At 35.4% G+C, this 17,411-nt stretch overlaps 1 protein-coding gene across 1 annotated transcript in view; it reads right to left on the bottom strand.

Moving 5' to 3' along the window:
* LOC123564025 (bone morphogenetic protein receptor type-1B-like) overlaps window positions 1-17,064 on the bottom strand; it is a 42,468-nt gene extending 25,404 nt beyond the window's left edge. The window contains exons 1-5 of the mRNA XM_053526042.1: window positions 16,940-17,064; window positions 10,230-10,411; window positions 8,416-8,536; window positions 6,546-6,660; window positions 2,215-2,347 (exon numbers count right to left, since the gene is read on the bottom strand). Of these exons, the coding sequence (XP_053382017.1) occupies window positions 2,215-2,347; window positions 6,546-6,660; window positions 8,416-8,536; window positions 10,230-10,411; window positions 16,940-17,021 (633 nt within the window). The 5' untranslated portion in view covers window positions 17,022-17,064. The remainder of the gene's footprint in view (window positions 1-2,214; window positions 2,348-6,545; window positions 6,661-8,415; window positions 8,537-10,229; window positions 10,412-16,939) is intronic.
* Window positions 17,065-17,411: the final 347 nt, after the last annotated feature.

The raw sequence follows: 17,411 nt of genomic DNA, 5'->3' as shown, positions 1-17,411 counted from the left end.
TTACGCCATTTTCTTCAAATGTTTACCAAATTGAGTTGCTACAATTAAGAAATGAAATGATTTTTTTCGGTGTTCATGTGAAATGAACGACAGAATAGGATCGGCAAATCCATGAATCGCACTAAAAATAGTTTCATTTCTTATATTTACATTATATTTCCTTTCCATTTGTAAACAAGATTGCACACATTTTGTGGCATTTAACATTAAAATCAGCTTCCTGGCCATTCTGTTCACCACACGGAACAACTGCGACGTCATCTAAGGAACGTTCTCCCTGACTATACGCAAACGTCGTCAAAACAGCGGTCGGTTATCACTAAGCAGCGATGACATAAATTTTGCGCCTTTCCTTTTGCTGTTCATACGAAATGAATGTCACAATTTTCAATGGAAAAGAATAGGGCAGATGTAAATATTATCAGATTTATTTCAATGAAAGTTGGATGAAAAACTTACTAATTTATTTGATAACATCAATCTACATTATTTTGGTAAGGGTAATTACGTACTGATGCACATCACTTTTCTGTTTTCTGTTTTTCATGTCAGAATGTTCAAGCATTTGTATACGAAAGTGATTGGGGAAAGGAATTTACATTATGAGTTGTGTTCAGACCAGTTTAATTTTTCAAATTTTCCAATCCTCAAGTAGAATTATGTTAATGCACGTTAATCTCCATTCCAGACCTTAATTGAGACTTTGTTTCAACAAATTTAATCCATTATGTAAATTTGAAGTTAGAACAAGAGCTGTCCTTAAGACAGCATGCTTGACTTTTCTAAGTGCTGGACTCTGAATTAAAGCTTTGCCAGTAAAAGGGGCATAATAGTCATAAGCTTTGAAAGTAACAGACCTATTGGACGTTATATACAACTTAAACAAAAATATTCTATGTTAAAAAGGGACATAACTCTGTCAAAATTCAATCAAATTCAGAGTTACGGGGATTGTTTCTCGTGGTGTAGACTTCGATAGTTAATAACTGTTTTAAGTTTCAAGTCAAAAGCTTTAGTAGTAACAGAGATATTTGACATTTTTCATAGCAGTAAATATTCGTCACATATCTATGTCATGATTATGGTTTAAAGTTATGCATTGTTGTATTTTACGTATTTTTTAACAGCAATTTCAAAAGCATACATTATTTGATTACACTGTACTGTATGCCAATGTTATTTCCTTTTTTTCACGAATTTGCTTTGTTGTGCCTCTGCAGGTCAAATTTTCTCAATCTCTGGTGAATTATTTTTAATGTAAAATGGGCTTTACATTCTATTTTAAGGTTTTTATTAGTCTCAATTTTTTCAGAAAAAAATCAGATTAACAACTTTTCAATTTGGTGTGGCCTTAATTGATATTTTCTTTTTCAGTAAATTATACACTTTCAAATGATACCAAAATTATATGAGCTTACCTCTGAAATGGAACTAGATATGTGTGGCAGTTATGTGAAAATCCTTCATTTTATATCGAATATATATGGAATAATATTTAGGTCAGTAAAGCCTTCTCAATATATTGAGAGGAAAAGGTTTTTGTACTAACTGTTACTGTGACCTTGATCTTTGACCAACTGACCTCAAAATCAATAGGGCCATGCAATGCACATGAGCAATATACAAATCAAGCTTGAGGATCATAAGTCAAAGAATTCTTCCGTTTTTAGCACAAACGATTTTTGTACTATGTCATTGTGACCATAACCTTGATCCACTGACTAAAATCAATAAGGGACATACACTACCCATGAGCAATAAGCATATCAAGTTTGATGATCAAAGGTTAAAGCATTCTTATGTTGTTGAGCTGAAATGGTATTACTAACAGATAAACAGACATATTTAGACAGAGGACACAGATGTATAAATAGGTATCAGAATCAAGATATATATGATTATATATGAAGTGTTGGTGTCTTCCGTTTTCATACAAGCTGATATACCGGTATTTGTTTTTTTTGTGTTCTTTAAACTAGAATCAGTGACACATCACAGACATATATAACTTCTGAACAAATTTAACACAAAGTTAAGGTTTTGCATAACATCTATTCGAAATGGAAGTATGTCAATTTCAAATACACCTGCTTCCACAAAAGAACTTGAGAGAAAAAGACACAGCTCAGCTGACAGTTTGCTCTGAATGAAATCAGAATAAAAACTGACATCTATAAACATAATTCATATGCTTCGAGAAAAGAAAAACGTTACCAATAACGGCAATCCTGAACCACTCCCTGAAGAATGATCTATCATTTCTGACAAAGTCTCATCTTGTGGTAAAATCACTTCTTTCTCTATGTCATTTATCATTTCCTGTTGTTCTATTTCACGCTTCCTGTACCTACAAAACAATATAAAGATGGATTTTAACAGGCGTCGAATGGGTCAGGTATAAACACATACAGAAATTCAATGGATAACCTCTCAAAAACACAAATAACAAGAAGTTGCATTCAATAAACGCTTGATGCCCCCGGTGGCATCCTTGTCGATACAAAGCATCCCAAGTCCCAAACAAGGTCAAGGTCAAACTGAGGTCAAGTGATGTTTGAAGATGAAGAATGGTCACAGGTTACATCTACATTAGTATCAAGTCATTCTAGTAAGGGGTATTGATGCTAGACGAAACGGTCCCATCTGGTAAAAACCAAGAGATGGCCCATACAAAGCAACCTAAGTCCAAAATGAGGTCAAGGTCAAACTGAGGTCAGGTGATGTCTGAAGATGAGGAATGGTCACAGGTTACATCTGCATTAGTATCAAGTCATTCTAGTAAGGGGTATTGATGCTAGACGAAACGGTCCCATTTGGTTAACCTCGTACGGACGGACGAACGGACGGATGGATGAACGGACAGGGCAATCACTATATGCCTCCCATATCAGTAGATGCCGGGGGGCATAAAAATATATTTTAGCCGATATTATAAACAAGAGGGCCATGATGGCTCTATATCGCTCACCTGTTATCATTGCACTTGAGGACAAGAAGGTCCTCAGAAAAAATATCTAAGTCCAAAGGACAGAACAACTAAGGGAAGAAATTAAACCGAAAAGAAAAAGAAATTCTTACAAGGTACAGATATGTCAAAATACACTTAAAAATTGGAGAAAAAACAAGCTATTTATAGTAACGTAAAAGGGAATTAATTAAAAAAAAAAAATGATTGTAAGTTAACAAAAGAAGCATCTGCCAAATAAATCTGTTGACATAAATGAAATTTCAGATCAGTATCTTCATTAGTTACGGAGATATACCCATTTTAATTTGAAATAAAGGGAGGTAATCTGACATAAAATCAGTCCATAGTTACCTACCCTCATTGGTTCAGTCCAACTAATGACAATAATGAAATTTCAAATAAGTCCTATAAGTACTTACTGATATAAATCAAGTTTGATTACAATCAGGGGAGGTGGTAATCAGATATAAAATAACTCTGGAACCTACGAATGGATCTGATTTGTCATGGAATCCAAGATTTATTGTTGTTGAAGATATTTTGGAAGTTTGTATCAAATAAAACCATAAATGAAGTCTCTATATGGCTGCAAAAGCCAAAATAGCCAATTTTGGACCTTTAAGGGGCCATAACTCTGGAACCCATGAAGGAATCTGGCCAGTTCAAGAAAGGAACCAAGATCTTGTAGTGATACAAGTTTTGTGCAAGTTGGTTAAAATCAAATCATAAATGAAGCTGCTATTGTGCAGACAAGGTCAAATAGCAAATTTTGGCCCTTTCAGGGGCCATAACTCTGGAATCCATTATGGGATCTGGCCGGTTCAAGAAAGGAACCGAGATCTTATGGTGACACAAGTTTTGTGCAAGTTTGATTAAATTCAAATCATAAATGAAGCTGCTATTGTGCAGACAAGGTCAAAATAGCTAATTCTGGCCCTTTCAGGGGCCATCACTCTGGATCCCATAATGGAATCTGGCCAGTTCAAGAAAGGAACCAAGATCTTATGGTGATACAAGTTGTGTGCCAGTTTGGTAAAAATCAAATTATAAATATAGCTGCTATTGTGCAGACAAGGTCAAAATAGCTAATTTTGGCCCTTTCAGGGGCCGTAACTCTGGAACCTGCAATGGGATCTGGCCAATTCAAGAAAAGAACTGAGCTCTTATGGTGATACAAGTTGTGTGCAAGTTTGGTTAAAATAAAATCATAAATGAAACCACTACCGTGCAGACAAGAAATTGTTGACGCACGGACGCACGAGACGCACGAGACGCACGGACGGACAGACTGACGACGGACGAAGGGTGATCACAAAAGCTCACCTTGTCACTATGTGACAGGTGAGCTAATAATCAATATCTTTCAAGTTCCAACAAAAGTACATTGAACTTTAAAGGTGGATAATCAGGTTTTGGCCATGTAACGGATTTGTTCGAAACTTTAGCATCTGATCATTTACACTCATTTATGTTCACTTAACACTTAATACAAATTAGATTTTCACTGGAGGTATTTTTAAAATTTCATTTTCCTATCCTGGTTGCCCAACCAAGATAGAGTTATTTTATCATAAGTATAAATTTGATAAACATACTTTGCCTAAGGAAATGTATAAATATTAGACATATTGTAATATATTTGTAAAATATTTGCATTAAAAATTATGTATTTAGATGGAATTCATTAGAAACGCAAGTTTGAAAAATTATTATTACCCCCCTTTGCCTATCTTGGTTGCGCAACCAAGATAGATTGGAAATAAATGAATTCAGAAGCTACACACAGCTTTTAAACTTACATTTTGGTTCAGATTGTTCAATAGTTGATATGTCTATCAAATGCAAATGTAAAACTAGACATTGTATCGAAATAAAAAGAAATACCCAACTTTTTATATACTTTCATATTAAAGGGGAGTAATTACAAAATTTTATAAAGTTAATAAAATATACATTTCAAATAGGAATCTAACTCTATGTAATCGGTCTTTTTGTTCCTTAAATAATTCTCTACCAGAATATACAAAAAGTAAAAAATGTCATTAAATGTTGATTAAATGTGATTGACCACCTTTAAAAGACAGGCCTGAAGATATTTTTGGCCTCCGTAACTTGAAATTGTCACATAGTGTGTCAAGTTTAAAGAGCCTGTTGTATTTGAAAAAAATGCAATCATACTGAGACAGATGTTTGGCACAATTACTGTTTTGATGCACTGTTGCTCAGAGATCCATAAAAGTATAAATAAATATTTGAGAAACATTTGTTAGCTAGCAATGCACTTCGTAGAATACTGCAGTTGAACAAAGGTACATAAACAATATTAAACTATCACCATTAAGAATAAATGTGAAAGTTTAAGCCCTTTTCGCAGTCGTTTAAGGTTCTCTGGGTCTGCATGTCTTGACGGCATCAAGTGAGTAATCAGACAAAAGGATAATTTTACGTCTTACCAATGTGTTGTCTTTTTTAGATAATGAAACGCTTTTAACAAAGGAAAGGACTCAGATTCTTAATTTTTTTTGGCAAATTTTAAAGATCTTCTGTTGGCATTACCTACATCTTTAGTATTTGGATGTGCTTAAGTCCTGAATTCATACAAAATATCAATTACAGGTATCACTGGAAACATACACAAGAAATAAATGAAAAACAACCAAAACTAGAGATGCTTTGAGAAAAGCGCATGTCTCCCACAACTGCAACATTGAAAAATGTCTAGTTTTTCTCGATGGCTATGATAAATAGATCCAATCAGTAATTCAAGGGCCATAATTCAAAAGTGCATGGGAGGATTTGGCTAGTTATCAAACTTGGCCGAGGTCTCATGGTCAAACACATTTTGTTCAAGTTTGGTGAGGGTCAGATGAGCAATGTTCGACTTAGAGCGCGGACAAGCTTGAAAAATTCTAGTTAAGTTTTTCTTGATGGATGTGATGAGTGGATCCAATTAGTAATTAAAGGGCCATAATTCAAAAGTGCCTGGGCGGATCTGGCTAGTTATTGAACTGGCTGAGGTCTCATGGTCAAACACATTTTGTTCAAGTTTGGTGAGGATCAGATGAGAAATGTTCGACTTAGAGCGCGGACAAGCTTGAAAAATTCTAGTTTTTCTCGATGGATGTGATGAGTGGATCCAATTAGTAATTAAAGGGCCATAATTCAGAAGTGCCTGGGCGGATTTGGCTAGTTATCGAACTTGGCCTAGGTCTCATGGTCAAACACATTTTGTTTGTTTGGTGAGGATCAGATGAGAAATGTTCAACTTAGAGCGCGGACAAGCTTGAAAAATTCTAGTTTTTCTCGATGGATGTGATGAGTGGATCCAATTAGTAATTAAAGGGCCATAATTCAGAAGTGCCTGGGCGGATTTGGCTAGTTATCGAACTTGGCCGAGGTCTCATGGTCAAACACATTTTGTTCAAGTTTGGTGAAGATCAGATGAGAAATGTTCGACTTAGAGTGCGGACAAGCTTTGTTACAGACACACACACACAGACACACACACACACACAGACTGGAGTAAATCAGTATGTCTCCCACACCACTGTGTGGTGGGAGACATAAATATTCTTACCTTAAATAAACAAATGTTGCCGTGACAATAAGAACGATGAGACACACAGATACAGAGACGAGCAACGCAATCTGAGTCAAGTTCTCATACCGTTTGTACTCTTTTGGCTCATTATCTGAAACATACATAAAACTATAGTTGACTGATAAGATAATTATAAATTACAAACTATAAGTTGCATTCTTGTTTATTCAAATAGTCTTTTGTTATTAACGCAACTAACCCACACATCGTGATTTGTAATTTTCAAAATAATTTATCACCGAAAGGCAAGATGTCGCCACTGTTTCATGAAACATAATGGTTGACCAGTTTATAGTTTCCAAAATTACGGTAAGATTCAAATTTTTGCAGTTTTTCTCATGAACTTTTATAAACCGTTGTAACGCTTTATTTTGTAAACACTGATAAATATAGAACGAGACGCGACAGCATTTTTAGACGCTATCATCACGCGGGCAGCAAACCAAAAGTGCACATGTAGTTTGACGGGTCAATTTATATACTCTTCTACCAATTAGGGATGTCAGCATATTTACTTTGCCATATTTAGGTAAAAACCACTATCACATCCAAATAACACTACCTAAATAACAGACCTTTCCAAAATTAGAAGTACATAAACATCGTTTACCTCAAAACTGAACTATAGGTAGCGCACAGCATTATGGCGTTTAGAAGTGAAAACAAAACAATAACATAAAATTAAGTCATTACCCTAAGTTTACGATTTAGTCAATGATTCCTCATTGGCCGAGTGGTTATGGTATTTGTATAATTAAATTCACTATTATACCTTTTAGTTGTGAGTTCGATCTCCATTTTCTTTTCAGTTTGCATTATATACTTTGTGTAAGTTTGTTTTTCTCCGGTTTCTAATTTATTGTTTTATTTCTTATTTTCGTATAGAATTGGTAGTATCTATAAATCAATCAATCCCAAAATTATGGCCAGGCAATGCTTTTATTAAAGTGAAGTGTAAGATTGCTATAAAATTTATGAAACTAACCCGAACAGGTTTAAACATATCACAGGAAATCTTTAAAAAACATTAGATCATATTAAAGGTGGAGTGTATTTAGACATAATAACATGTCAACTGCGACAAATAATTTTAGTGAACATGTTAGAACTAGATTTACTAACTTGTTTTGTCTTCATTGAATTGTAGTGAAGAAAAAATTAAAGACAAAATTTCACGGGTCTGGGAATCGAACTCACGACGAAAAAGTATAATACAAATACCTTCACGGCTCTAGGCCAACAAGAGATCACTTACTGCATCGTAAACGTACTAAGTGTACTAACCTCATTTTATGTTATTGTTTTTATTTCAAAACATCACAGTGTGCGATACCTACACGTGTGCGCTCTATTGATAATCACGTGATGTTTGCTGACGGGAATTCCATTTTTTTATAAACCAGGAAACCCTTATCAGAAATGGTAGACAAATGTTTTTAACTTAAATTTATTAGGAAAACAACGATTTTCAACAGAATTTGATGAAAAATACATTGTAAGAACAAGCAGAATATAGGTGAATATAGGAAAAGTTTGATTTTTCAAAAATCTGACACCACAACGTGTGGGTTAGTCGCTTTAAGTAAAATCTTCTAAAAATTTGATGCAAACTTAAAATTGCATCGCCTTGTTAACAGAAGAACTCTCTTGAATGGAAAAGCAACTGTTCTGTAATGATAGTGCAGCCAAACCTGTGTTAAACACTCAGCTAAGGGAGCAACACAATCTGGCTGCTTGAGATAAGTTGAAATTAGAACACAAAGTCAAAGTGGGACGTAATCTGGCAGGCTGCTCAAGGTAAGTGGCTATTTGATACAGGTAGCGACTGCGTTTAGTTATGTATTACCTGGCCTGGGCGTGGTTGATCTCTCATCATATATCGGTACGACACCTCTGTTACACAAATCTTCGTTATCACAACACGCTATGGCAGTTGGCACGCTATGTGGCACCAGGTTAGCTTTACACTGCAATAAGAAATTACATTTTGTTGATGTGATAACAGAACCTTTAAAATTTAGAAAGATGTCACCACTGATTTTTCGAAGTTAAACTCCAGCATATTTACCTCTGTCCACATAAAACTGTTTATTAAGTGGAAACGACTTTCAAGGTTCAGACCCTTGTGACCTTAAACTTTGAACTACTGACCCAGAAACATTACAGGTCATCTACCGGTACTTTATAAGCCCAAACATGCTAATCAAATTTGACGGTTCTGGGGCGAGTGGTTCTCAAATTATTTGGTGGAAACAGGTGACCTTGACTCTTGACCCCAAAAACTATAGCATTCTTCTACTTCATAAGCCCAATCATGCAACTTAGCTTGAAGGTCCTGGGTAAAGTGGTTCTCCAGTTATTGGGTGGTAACTGTTTTCAGGGGTCACACTGGGAGTTTTTTTCTCTGAGCCACTGCTTTTTCCGAAGATAAAATTATGAGGCCAACAACGGCGAAAGCATAGCATTGACGTTCTTGTAGGACTACATTATATGTACCAAAGTACTCGTACTACTCAAGAAATTAATGTAGTTATTACATATTTCTTAGTAACCCTTTAAAAAGCTATTTAGAAAATAAATTTGTGTTAATTTCTAAAATTATCATTTTTATAAACATCATTCTGCCATTTAATAAAAAAAATTCTGAAAATCACATTGAAAATAAAGATGTTAAAATAGAAAATTTAAAAAAAAACAGTGTTTTATTTTGCACATTGCCTATAAGTGGGTGGGGTTCGATGCCTTCGCATGTTGTATTCTCGAAAAATACTTCAAAATAAGAGCTCCTTTTGCAACAGTTGTCATATTTTTCTTAAATGTAGACTTTTTATTGGCTTTTTATTAAGATTGCACTAAAAAATCTCGTCAGAAATGACAGAAATATCCGAAAATCATGGTCGCGAAAACGGGCGACAAATTCAGAAAACGTAAGTTAGAATTAAATATTTGATAAAATACCTATGTTTTATTGCTTTTCTATCATCATAGCTATTCAATACTTACAATTTATGCTTGTCTAAAGCATTTTTATTTGTTTTTGCCCAAACTAACCCTCGGCAATCATAGAAAATTTGTCTAACGGCCGACTGCTCATAAAATCGTATCAAGTGCACAAAATGTTGATTATTATAATCCAGTTTGTTATTCAATAATCTAATTATCGCAAATTAACTGCCTGATCAAATAAAAAATTTGCAAATTGGCTCCCTCCCTTTCAATAACGGATGTTGTGTCTACACAGATTATCGATTTTTCACACCTTTTGGTTCGTAAAACTGGCAATATTCGTAGTTTTGCAGACAGACATAGCTTCGGGCCATTTTCGCCAATTAGAAAATTTCGGAGCCACATTTAATTTTTTGTCGCAAATGGCTCAAGTGGCGATCGACAGCGTGACCCCTGTGTTTTCAAGGTTCAAGCCTCTTAGACCATGACCTCAAAAACTAGGTTTCATCTCCTTCATAAGCCCAATAATGCTACCAAGTTTGAAGGTCCTGGGTCAATTGGTTCTCCAGTTATTGGGTGGAAAGATCAAACATTCACTCTACCTACCAACAGACCAACCAATGCAACTGTCAGGTGCAAATCAATATACCCACTTCATTGAACGGGGGAGGGGATGGATAATAACTCACACACCATACAGAAAATATTTTGTACCTGCATAGTAGTTCCACCTTCAAAATTTGGCAAACAGCCATAGGCAAGTTCATGAATTCTTTCCCCATTCTCAAAGATAGCCCGTATTGATGCAAAGCACATACTGTTGGGTTGGGCAAGACAAGTCTCGTTAAAATCCAAACTTCCATGGCACGGGCTGCAGAAGCATCTTAAACCTTCACCTGTAAATAAACAATGAAATCCTTATTCTTTGCAAATATAATTTAAGCACTTAACATAAGGTTAATTACTTTGTTTACCTTCACGAGAATTGAAAAAGATGAATACCTGTAGAAGCTAGGAATTTCAACTGAGTGCTGTGATCAGTCTGTTAGATAGGAGGGCCATGAAGGCCCTGTATCGCTCACCTGACCTAAAGATCATAAAGATTAAAATTCTGACCAAGTTTCATTAAGATATGGTCATAAATGTGGCCTCTAAAGTGTTAACTAGCTTTTCCTTTGACTTGACCTGGTGACCTAGTTTTTGACCCCACATGACCCAGATTCGAATTTGACCTTATGATCGTTCTGACTAAGTTTCATGAAGATACAGTCATAAATGTGGCCTCTAGAGTGTTAACAAGCTTTTCCTTTGATTTGACCTAGTGACCTAGTTTTTCACCCCACCTGACCCAGATTTGAATTTGACCTAAAGATCATAAAGATTAACATTCTGACCAAGTTTCATTAAGATATGGTCATAAATGTGGCCTCTGGAGTGTTAACTAGCTTTTCCTTTGATTTGACCTGGTGACCTAGATTTTGACCCCACATGACCCAGATTCAAATTTGACCTTAAGATCATTCTGACTAAGTTTCATGAAGATACAGTCATAAATGTGGCCTCTAGAGTGTTAACAAACTTTTCCTTTGATTTGACCTAGTGACCTAGTTTTTCACCCCACCTGACCCAGATCTGAATTTGACCTAAAGATCATCAAAATAAACATTCTGACCAAGTTCATTAAGATATGGTCATAAATGTGGCCTCTGGAGTGTTAACTAGCTTTTCCTTTGATTTGACCTGGTGACCTAGTTTTTCACCCCACATGACCCAGACTTAAATTTGACCTAAAGATCATCAGGATGAACATTCTGACCAAGTTTCATAAAGATACAGTCATAAATGTGGCCTCTAGAGTGTTAACAAGCTTTTCCTTTGATTTGACCTAGTTTTTCATCCAATCTGACCCAGATTTGAATCTGACCTATAGATCATCTTGATTAACATTCTGACCAAGTTTCATTAAGATATGGTCATAAATGTGGCCTCTGGAGTGTTAACTAGCTTTTCCTTTGATTTGACCTGGTGACCTAGTTTTTGACCCTACTTGACCCAGATTCAAATCGGACCTTAAGATCATCATGATTACAATGTAACATTCTGACCAAGTTTCATGAAGATACATCAAAAATGTGGCCTCTACAGTGTTAGAAAGCTTTTCCTTTGATTTGACCTGGTGACCTAGTTTTTGACCCAGTGACCTAGTTTTTGACCCCAGATGACCCAATATCAAACTCGTCCAAGATTTTATTAAGGGTAACATTCTGACAAGTTTCATGTAGATTGGGTCCAAATTGTGACCACATGACCCAGTTTCAAACTTACCTAGAGATCATCAAGACAAACATTCTGACCAAGTTTCATAAAGTTTGGATCACAAATGTGGCCTCTAGACTGTTCACAAGCTTTTCCTTTGATCTGGCCTACTGACCTAGTTTTTGACCCAACATGACCCAGTTTCGAACTTGGCCTAGAGATCATCAAGACTAACATCCTGACCAAGTTTCATAAAGATTGGGTCACAAATGTGGCCTCTGGAGTGTTCACAAGGCAAATGTTGACGGGACGACGCACTGACGCACGCCGACAGATGCCGGACAATGACAGGTCACAATAGCTCACCTTCAGCACCTTGTGCTCTGGTGAGCTAAAAACACGCATGCCGAACGTACAGAAAGCAAAACCGAGTACAAAATGAAATAATATAAATGATAAATGGCAAAGATTCATGCCTAACTTGTAAAACAGCATGTTAAATTGGTAGTTTACTGAGGTTTTTTTGGTTCTGCATTACAAGTTTATTTTCGGTCCGGTTGACTGTTTTTTTGGTTTCTCAGATTTCTAGATATTGCCGGACCGATTGTCCAGCCACTTTCCCCAACTTTCAGGAAGTCTGTAAATAAGCTATTTCCGATGTTTGAAACTAACCTACATAGACCTGATTAGCCAATAATTTGAGTAACAAGAGGCTCACATGGACCTACATGTATGTCACTCACCTGAAGAGGAACATGATCTTTTGACCTTGCATCTGACCAAATTTGGAGAAAATCCATTAAGAGGATCATTAAAAGCTAAGGTATGCTACAGACCAAGTTTGGTGAAGATCTTTCAAGTGATTCATGAGAAGCTGTTTAAAGTTTTCTCTACTTTTTGCTCTGGCAGTGCTAAAAGTGGGCTAATCTGGATAAATCTTGAAAGAGGACCATACATTTAGACTTTAGAGACTAAGTTTGGTGAAGAACCATAAAGTGTTACATAACAAGTTGTTAGAAAGTTTTTTGCTATTCTCAGACCTGATGGCTGCTAAAAGGGGTCAAGCAAAACCATTACACAACATATGACAGATGGAACTGCAAGCATTTGTCTTTTATTTATGATTTCAGACTATGCAAATAGCAATTATAATCACTGTTTTTCCATAGAGTAGTAAAAGCTATTTTTAAACCTATTTTAAACTGAAAGTTGATCATTGGTTTTCCCCATATGTCCAAAAATCCATGGATGTAAACAATCAACATAGGCGTTCGCAAGCAGTACTTAGTTCCAAGATTTCTGTAGAAAAATTTGACAGTAACTTGTATGATTTGGTTTACGAAGTGTGTAATTGTTTTTTCACATAATCCTTTATCCTTTCTAACAGTGTTATTTTTAAAGGTTTGGGGGAATGGTGTCGGGCCCGAAGGAGGAGAAAATTGCGCCACAACCACTAAAATTGGGGGGAAATTGCATCGTGATAAAAGCAATATATTTCATAAATTAAAATGTTATAAAAGAGAAAATGATTTAAAAGCACATTGTCTCATGTTTTAAATGGTACACTTTCCATTATCATGTACATCTAGAATTTAGAAAGGGTTTTATTGGGTGGGATAATAATTAACTAAAAAAAAAAATTTTCAAAGGGAATTTTTTCAGAAATAGAGTGGAAAAAACTTTTTGGACAGAGGAGTGGGGCCCAATTTCGGCCCCAAAAAATCACTGTCTGTCTTAGTTTCTTTCAGTCCTCCAACATTTGACATTGTTTACATCCAGAAATAGATGTCTGCGCATGCACCAAGGTTAACTGTGCTATCATTACAATAATTCCCTAAGTTTCGTGGATGACAATGGTTTTGAGGTAGGCAGTGGCTAGAGAACCGGAATCGGTTCCCTAGACTGCCAACTTATTTGTCCGGAACCGGTTCTCTAAGCAAAATACCGTGCATAGGCTAGGGAACCGGAATTTTATTTCTATGCATAATACTGCCAAGTATTTCCCATCAAAATATTTGAAAGTATATTCGGATTTTTTCAATTTTCACTGCTTCAATATTGAAAACAAATTTGCCCATGTACAAGTAGAACCATTCTTTTCTGTTTTTCCCGTTGCTGTAATATATTGTTGTGACGTCAGCGAAAGGCTTCGGCGATGGATTAAAATCTCTGAAAACCTCAGAAAATGTGTAAGATTATTCTGGTGTAGTGCACAGGCCCCATCTAACGGTATCCTTATGGAATAGCATTTATATAGTAAGAAAAAAGAAAAGGTAGGACACTTCCGAATACCCATAATCTCTTATTCATTAATATATGATCGATGTCAATAGAATAAAATTTAAACGTTAGTTGGAAATATTAAATTTAACAAATATACCACAAAAAAATGTTCAAATAAGTACTTTTTTAACTATAAAATCGGTGTTTTACATTTTGAATTGAGTCCAACATTTGCTTTGCTTCGCTGTTTCCGGATCTACGGTGCGAATATCCTCTGTGATTTCATTGGTTAATAGGTATAGTTTGACAGATACCGGGAAAATCGATATACCTCGGCTATATACCTTCATCATTTTTTAAATAGAACTGAATGAAAAAATAGCGACAAACAATAATAAACAAAAATGTCAATCCAGTTAGGCGAACTAAGGAGCGCTGCTAAGCGTGGCCACAACATTATTATATCGGGCCAAGCCGGTATAGAATATAAATTTTTAAATTTATTTTCACGAAATTTTATACCTTCGATATTGAAGGTTTATTTTTGACCACCGCAGTAAAGACTACAAATTCACTCCATTGCAAACCGGATGTATACAAGCAGGGAAGGTGTAGAAATCAGAAGTTTGTGGAAAATCGCTGATTTCTTTAAAAATACTGTAATGATAAAGGTCAAACTTATGCCGTAGGTTTATTACAATAATATCAATAAATTAAGTGTATCGTTTGAACCGTCCGATCTATATTAGCTTCAAACCAGATTTGGTGTTTCGAAAGTGTCCTACCTTTTCTTTTTTCTTACTATATATGCCCTTTTCTCGTAATTCCGAGCCTTCTCATTGATCCGAGCCTTTGGAAAATTTGCACTTGCAGCTATTTCCTGTTTCTAAATTTTATGTATGTTGTAAAAAATCATATGACAGATAAACAAAAGTAAAAAGAAAATAGAATTACTTGCATTAAAATAGAAATATACACAACAGAAAATTTTGGCACAAAATTTGCTTATCTAAAATCATTGGGGTAATATATAACCTTCTTACAGAAAACAGAAAGCACTTATTTTAAAACTTTTTTGTCCGCTAACACAATAATATATCTGTTCTTAATTTTAACAAAGAACTTTTTCAAAAAAGCCTTAATTTTTCAGAACTAGTACAAATGATTGCAAGTCTCGGTTTTAACGAGAAAGAATCTGGCTGTTTCAGAGGGTTAGGGTCATCATATGAAAGCCTAGATTATTCATTTACAAAAATCCTTAGAATTTTTCTTCATGGGGATTTTATAAGTTTAGATGTTGGAGTACCAAACTATAGCAAAAACTCTTTTGGAACTTAAATCTTCTACTGACCAGCACTGAAAAACCGGCTTAGGGGCTCGGAATAACGAGAAAAGGGCATAAATGCTATTCCATAAGGATACCGTTAGATGGGGCCTGTGGTGTAGTGTATCAGATTTGAAGACTGTCTGGTGTGGTAGGTGTATTTTGGTGTTGTTTCTAAAGCACGCTCACTAGATAATTGAGATTACCCTGTGTTCTGTTTGTATATTCAGGTGATCCTGGGTTTTTGACGTTTTATTCCTGGTTTTTATTTTATGTATGCTTCTTACCCGTCGATTCGTGACGCTTGTTTGGAAAAATCGCGCATGCGCAACAAAAACGGAACATACATGCATACAATTTGTGCATTAAATAATAAAATCTAATGCCTACAACTTTATAAACTTCGAAGTTTTACATGTAATGTTTTTCATATGCAATGCATACCTTTTACACAGCAACCCTGACCGTCTTGATCATTTGGACGTTCACTCATCGATTCGTGGAATTCTATTTTAGGCTATGACGTCATGGAGTACAGATGCGCACCAAAATTTTTGCACCGCCAAACGTTAGTTTGGTTCATTCCAGTCCACTATGCTCAATATACGTTGCAGAATAACAAATTTGTCTAGCATTATAAGATGACTTCCAATACGACTATCAGAACTTTTGATACTTTTTAAAACATCAAATTACAAAATATGAAGGGAATTAACACAGTTCAAGCCTAAATTTATTCATTTCTGCAGTCATTTTCATTGAAAGGTCATTAAATAAGGGAAAGAAATGAAAACAGGCTTGAAATATTACTATGTTACGTCAATAAAATGAAGGACATTCAGTAAATGGGTAGATTTTCTAGTTGCGCTAAATAAACACTTTCTGTTTCATAATTGGACGTTAATTGGATTTTCGCTACACTCGACTATATGAAGTAAGAAACTTTTGGGTAACTCTGTATTATGTAAATTGCTTCGGTGACCAAGATCACGGGGGTACACCTTGGGGAAAACCTTGAAACTGCAGAAACTGCAAAGAAGTGACAGAATAAAAAGAGTAAAATGGGGTGTAAAAGCATATTTTAATGCATTTTTAAAAAAAATTGTATTGGTATTTCAAAATTACAACTTATTTACCTGCTTCTTGCGCATTTTGCTTGGAAATATTGTTGAATAGTGTTTCAGCTAAAAATGGCGTAGTTTTCGGATGATGTACGACTTTGCACGAGCGTGAATTCTAGACGTTTATTTGCGTCACGAATCGATGGGAAATCACGAATCGATGGGTATAAGGCATATAGGGTTGGTTAGACTTCTGAAGCCCTATTGATAGAATTTCAGACTCATGCCTACTACTGTAACCATTAAGCGACGAGTTTAGAGTGTAACCTACCAATCGCCATGTCTGAGCTTCGAGCTTTGTCAGAGACTTCAAAAATTTCTCCAGGTTTACTTTAGTTGATTGGGGAAACATAACCAGATAACACCCAAACTTGCAAAGAAATCACTTGTAAACACACGATTTTTATCAATGTTTTCTCAGTAAATACAATATAAATGAAGTTAAAAATATGACAGCGCTGGAATTTAATGCATAGTCTATACATATATTTAATACTTACTCAAATCTATTGACACATAAATGAGAAATATAACTAAAATCATGTCGAAGTAACTAAGACTTCGACGACTTTCTGTCGCCATTTTGTCTTCTTATGTGCATTTCGTCATCATTTTTTGCTGTCTGCATAATCGGTATTTTCCGGTGATACGGAGTTTACCGAAAGGTGAAAAATTGGTACTAAATTCCGTTACAGTACTCCAGGCCCAGGATTGGTCTTCAACATTAGGTGTCACCCCGGTATAGAAGTACTTCCGAGTCGTTGTATCCTAGAAAGTAGTTCTTTGAAATTTTGAAGTTCCCAATTTAACGCTATCCCTACTTTGACATGTTATATTCCAAATGTATTTATTGATACTGTGTACATTTTTTGTCATTTCTGATGTCTTTAACAGTTGTTTTATGTGTGTTTTTCAGGATTACATTTCTGTGCGGAAGGATTAAAAAACTACACCAGACTGGTGGCCATGACA

The sequence above is a fragment of the Mercenaria mercenaria genome, chromosome 2 (genome assembly GCF_021730395.1).
Source record: "Mercenaria mercenaria strain notata chromosome 2, MADL_Memer_1, whole genome shotgun sequence".
NCBI lineage: Eukaryota > Metazoa > Mollusca > Bivalvia > Venerida > Veneridae > Mercenaria > Mercenaria mercenaria.
Note: the sequence above shows the minus strand (reverse complement) of the source record. Positions and strands in the feature narration are given on the sequence as shown.